Source organism: Salmo salar, chromosome 06 (assembly GCF_965601325.2).
Source record: "Salmo salar chromosome 06, fSalSal1, whole genome shotgun sequence".
Classification (NCBI taxonomy): domain Eukaryota; kingdom Metazoa; phylum Chordata; class Actinopteri; order Salmoniformes; family Salmonidae; genus Salmo; species Salmo salar.
Window position 1 is genome coordinate 74,472,011 of NC_138296.1, and position 6,000 is coordinate 74,478,010.

Sequence of the window (6,000 nt, forward strand, 5' to 3'; positions counted from 1 at the left end):
TGGCACAGATCCATATACAGTGGATTTAAAAACTCTACACACCCCTGTTAACCTCTCTAGGGTAGGTGGCACCAAATCGTCCCACCTACGCAACAGCCAGTCTAATCCCGTGGTGCGATATTCAAATACCTTAAAAATGCTATTACTTCAATTTCTCAAACATATAACTATTTTACACCATTTTAAAGACAAGACTCTCCTTTATCTAACCACACTGTCCGATTTCAAAAAGGCTTTACAACGAAAGCAAAACATTAGATTATGTCAGCAGAGTACCCAGCCAGAAATAGACACCCATTTTTCAAGCTAGCATATAATGTCACATAAACCCAAACCACAGCTAAATGCAGCACTAACCTTTGATGATCTTCATCAGATGACAACCCTAGGACATTATGTTATACAATACATGCATGTTTTGTTCAATCAAGTTCATATTTATATCAAAAAACAGCTTTTTACATTAGCATGTGACGTTCAGAACTAGCATACCCCCCGCAAACTTCCGGGGAATTTACTAACAATTTACTAAATTACTCACGATAAACGTTCACAAAAAGCATAACAATTATTTTAAGAATTATAGATACAGAACTCCTCTATGCACTCGATATGTCCGATTTTAAAATAGCTTTTTGGTGAAAGCACAATTTTAAAAATATTCTAAGTACATAGCCCAGCCATCACAGGTTAGCTATTTAGACACCCAGCAAGTTTAGCCTTCACCAAAATCAGATTTACTATAACAAAAATGTTATTACCTTTGCTGTTCTTCGTCAGAATGCACTCCCAGGACTTCTACTTCAATAACAAATGTTGGTTTGGTCCCAAATAATCCATCGTTATATCCAAACAGCGGCGTTTTGTTCGTGCGTTCTAGACACTATCCGAAATGGTAAATCAGGGTTACGAGCATGGCGCATTTCGTGACAAAACAATTCTAAATATTCCATTACCGTACTTGAAGCATGTCAACCGCTGTTTAAAATAAATTTTTATGCAATTTATGTCGTAAAAAAGCGATAATATTCCGACCGGGAATCTGCGTTTCGGTAAATAGAGGAGAAAAAAAAGAAAGACGGGGGCGACCAGTGCACGCGCCTAAGCCCACTGTCCCTTGATCGGCCACTTGACAAAGGCGATAATGTGTTTCAGCCTGGGGCTGGAATGACGACATTCAGCTTTTTCCCGGGCTCTGAGAGCCTATGGGAGCCGTGGGAAGTGTCACGTTACCGCAGAGATCCTTTGTTTTGGAAAGAGATGTCAAAGAATATCAATAAATGGTCAGACAGGCCACTTCCTGTAAAGGAATCTCTCAGGTTTTTGCCTGCCATATGAGTTCTGTTATACTCACAGACACCATTCAAACAGTTTTAGAAACTTTAGGGTGTTTTCTATCCATATCTAATAAGTATATGCATATTCTAGTTACTGGGTAGGAGTAGTAACCAGATTAAATCGGGTACGTTTTTTATCCGGCGGTGTAAATACTGCCCACTAGCCCTAAGAGGTTAAAATGCCAGGTTTTTGTGATATAAAATAATGAGACAAAGATAAATCATGTCAGAACTTTTTCCACCTTTAATGTGACCTATAACGTGAACAATTCAATTGAAAAACAAACAAATCTTTGAGGGGGAAAAATAAAAAATAAAAACTCACAATAACCTGGTTGCATAAGTGTGCACACCCTTAAACTAATACTTTGTTGAAGCACCTTTTGATTTTATTACAACACTGTCTTTTTGTGTAGGAGTCTATTAGCAATATTTGCCCACTCTTCTTTGCAAAAGCGCTCCAAATCTGTCAGATTGCGAGGACATCTCCTGTGCACAGCCCTCTTCAGATCACCCCAGAGATGTTCAATTGGATTCAGGTCTGGGCTCTGGCTGGGCCATTCCAAAACGTTAATCTTCTTCTGGTGAAGCCATGCTTTCGTGGATTTGGATGTGTGCTTTGGGTCGTTGTCGTGCTGAAAGGTGAACTTCATCTTCAGCTTTCTAACGGACGCCTGAAGGTTTTGTGCCAAAATTGCCTGGTATTTGGAACTGTTCATAATTCCCTCCACCCTGACTAAGGCCCTGGTTCCAGCTGACGAAAAACAGCCCCAAAGCATGATGCTGCCACCACCATGCTTCACTGTGGTTATGGTGTTCTTTGGGTGATGTGCAGTGTTGTTTTTGCGCCAAACATACCTTTTGGAATTATGGCCAAAAAGTTCAACCTTGGTTTCATCAGACCTTAACACATTTTCCCACGTGCTTTTGGGGGACTTGATGTTTGTTTTTGCAAACTTCAGCCGGGCTTGGATGTTTTTCATTGTAAGAAAAGGCTTCCGTCTTGCCACCCTACCCCATAGCCCATTCATATGAAGAATACGGGAGATTGTTGTCACATGTAGCACACAGCCAGTACTTACCAGAAATTCCTGCAGTTCCTTTAATGTTGCTGTAGGCCTCTTGAAAGCCTCCCTGACCAGTTTTCTTCTCATCTTTTCATACATTTTGGTGGGACGTCCAGTTCTTGGTAATGTCTCTGTGGTGCCATATTTTCTCCACTTGATGATGACTGTCTTCACTGTGTTCCATGGTATATGTAATGCTTTGGAAATTATTTTGTACCCTTCTCCTGACTAATATCTTTCAACAATGAGATCCCTCTGATGCTTTGGAAGCTCTCTGCGGACCATGGCTTTTGCTCTGAGATGCAACTAAGAAAATGTCAGGAAAATCCTACTAGAACAGCTGAACTTTATTTGTGATTAATCAGTCACTTTAAATGATGGCAGGTGTTTAATAACTTCTATTTAACATGAGTTTGAATGTGATTGGTTAATTCTGAACACAGCCACATCCCCAGTTATAAGAGGGTGTGCACACTTATGCAACCAGGTTATTGTAAGGTTTTTATTTTTCATTTTTCCCCCTCGAAGATTTCAGTTTGTTTTTCAATTGAATTGTTCACATTATAGGTCACATTAACAGTAGAAAAAGTTCTGACATGATTTATCTTTGCCTCATTCTTTTACATCACAAAAACCTGGCATTTTAACAGGGGTGTGTAGACTTTTTATATCCACTGTATGGCAATGGTCTATTTGCATATAGGCCTACTGCAGCTCTGAATTGTTTATGCCACACTGGTCTGTGTAGACGAGTATGGGCTGAGTAGTGCATGTCAATGCAATAGAATCCTACTCCGATGCGTTCTGCCTACAACAAAATCTTTTGCATAGTTCATTTGTTTCGGTATGTTGCTTTGAAAGTGGATAACATTGCGCTGATTCGATCACAATTGCCACAGTAAAGGGAAACGTCGATTAGTGTTAACAGGGAAAACTAGAAGTGGTCACCAACCTTTTCTGAGTCAAGATCACCGAGTCAAAATGCAAGCCGAGATCTACCACTCAGATCTTTTTTAACATTATTAAAAACGTAAGCCTATGCAACATTAACTAATTAAAAACAGTACTGTTGCAATGAAGTTTGTGCAGTAAGCTATAGGCACAATACATTACCACCGCATATTGGCTTTGCTTGAATTGCCCTGCCAATGCATAGTTGTTCGGGCCTTTGAAAAAAATATATTACAACATTTGAGGTAGGGTATATGATCACACCAGTAATAGATATTATGTTGTATTACTTATGAAGCACAGCTGAGTCAGCATACATTTAAATAATTTGCTTTTTATTTTATTTTATTGGGCTGATTGTGCCTGTATCTCAGCAGAGGGTGAGAGCACCACCTCTCAACTTCCCTTACCATATGATGGTGAAACTCGAGTCGCTAATTCATGCTACTCCTATGAACAGAGAAAGTTAAATATTACTCCATATTAAAAAAGACCCAAGTCGCTAATAATAACAACAATGCAAGCTTAAAAGATACACTTTCCTACTTTCATTACTGCTGCAGTGCTTGTTGTAGTGCTGAGTGTAAAGAGGAAGAACGTGCATTTTATGGTTTTTAGCGTGATCGACCGGTTGGTGACCACTGCTCTAGAAAGTTGAGTGAAGTTCAATCTCGTGCTTTCTTTCTATGGCAGTGGCAGTTCTAGCTTGTATGGCTCCCTGGGCAAAGCCCCCCTTCAGCACCCCCGCCGGCGCAAAAAAAAATGCCCCTTTCTGCATTAACTGTAATTTTTATTCAGACATTTGGAACACAAATAAATAATCATAACATTTATAACTATACAAATATATACATAAAGACTCATATCAAAATGAAACAAATTGTAGTATATAAATACAAATAAAAAAGCAAATTGAATTATTACACTTACCCTATTGCTAACAAAAAACACACAAATAAAACTAAATTGCACAAATCCTATATCACACAAGTAGAATAACACACTTATAAAGAAGAGAACCTGATTATTCCACTATTGCACTTCAAACAAGAAACACAAACTAAATTGCACAACTAATTGCATTACTAATTGCATTTGTACTGTACAAAGTTAGAGGTGCGCTATTTAATAGATTCCCCCGCTCCCCCACCTCTAATGGCAACCTATCCCCGCCCCCCTCCCCATCTCATACTTCTGAGTGGGAGACCTTCCCAGGTAGTAGCCTGCCTAGCTCACAAACTACAATCAGGGCGCCCACTCCAACAAGGTTGATTGACCCACAGTCCCACACGGTGACATGATATCATTGACGTGACGTGCAAATGAGTGATAGAAAACCGATCACGCAAATTTTTTGTGTGGGGACCCTGTGCTGCCCCCGGCAGGATGCCACCCTGGGCGGCTGCCCATGTCGCTTATACCTAAATCCGCCACTGCTCTATGGGCTAATATTTCTCTGCGGCAGTCCCGGGCTACGGTCCCTAAAGGTTGGGGAAGGCACACAGGTCACATGACTTTCTGTGACATCTTGTGGTCAGGACATCAACTGTTGGACAGCTCAGAGAGCGACCCTGCATCGTTCCATAATTCTTTTCATTTTCTCTACCATAAACTTCATCCATATGTCATGGGGAAGGCGGTCATCTTTAGTTGACAGCTGAGAACATAACCTCTTTTGCTTGGGTAGAGGAGAAAGCTAGAGAAATAACCAGTGGTTTATATATTTTTTTATAGACTAATGTTCTGTGTAACAAATGGATGCGGCCAAACCGGTTTCACCAATGTTGCACCTCGTTAGGTAACTGCCTAAACCAATATCCCCCAGAAACTGTATTCGTGTTTTCATGTGAATTGATATGACCTTTAACCTTAAGCCTGTTTTTTTTTTTTTTTACCTTTCCCAGGACAACATCAACGTGGATGAGGCAGCTCGGTTCCTGGTGGAGAACATCCTGCTGAATGACAAGGGCCTGCCGTACGAGGAGAGCAACGGAGACCGCATCAAACTGGACCAGGAGACGATGGCTGCCGAGAGTAAGTCAGGCTGCTGCTAGCAGTGAGGACTTCTACTGCGTCCACCCTCCGGCTCGCACCCCAGCCCGCCTCACACAGAAGGCCTAGAGGTCAAGGACTGGGTCTCCGAGCCTCCCCCCCACCGTAGCCCCATCTTCTGTCTCTACTATCACAACAGGGGCTGCTGTTCAGGGAGGGTGTGACCCTGAACCCAATATCTCACTCCAAGCTGTCGTTACCATGGACTTCCTAACTTCTAACCACCCCATGCGGAAGGGGTACTGTCCAGGGAGTGGGTCCTGGCAGACCCCAACCCACTGACTCTGGACCCTGCCAACCCCATCCCAACACCCACGTTTCCCCTCTCCCTGCCCCCAGACGTGATCTAGTGCCCTCCCTGATGCCCTGTGTTATCAGGCTCTGGTTGTGGAAGACAGAGGAGCACCCTGATGGAGGTGACACACTAGATCTAGAAACTAACCCTCTTACCGTTACCACTATGTTCTCATTGTTCTCACACTGTTGTCACAATCACGCATGTAACTGTCATGTTTCATAAATGGTGCCAAGAGGTTTAAAAAAAGTTTTTTTTAAGGTGTGAACAAAGGTGGGACTAAGGCTGTGCCATAACT

The 6,000-nt window shown here is 41.8% G+C and overlaps 1 protein-coding gene across 1 annotated transcript in view; it reads left to right on the forward strand.

Annotated features, from left to right (window-relative positions):
* LOC106607994 (ras-related protein Rab-32) overlaps nucleotides 1–5,624 on the forward strand; it is a 46,898-nt gene extending 41,274 nt beyond the window's left edge. The window contains exon 3 of the mRNA XM_014205578.3: nucleotides 5,260–5,624. Coding sequence (XP_014061053.1) covers nucleotides 5,260–5,409 — 150 coding nt within the window. The 3' untranslated portion in view covers nucleotides 5,410–5,624. The remainder of the gene's footprint in view (nucleotides 1–5,259) is intronic.
* Nucleotides 5,625–6,000: the final 376 nt, after the last annotated feature.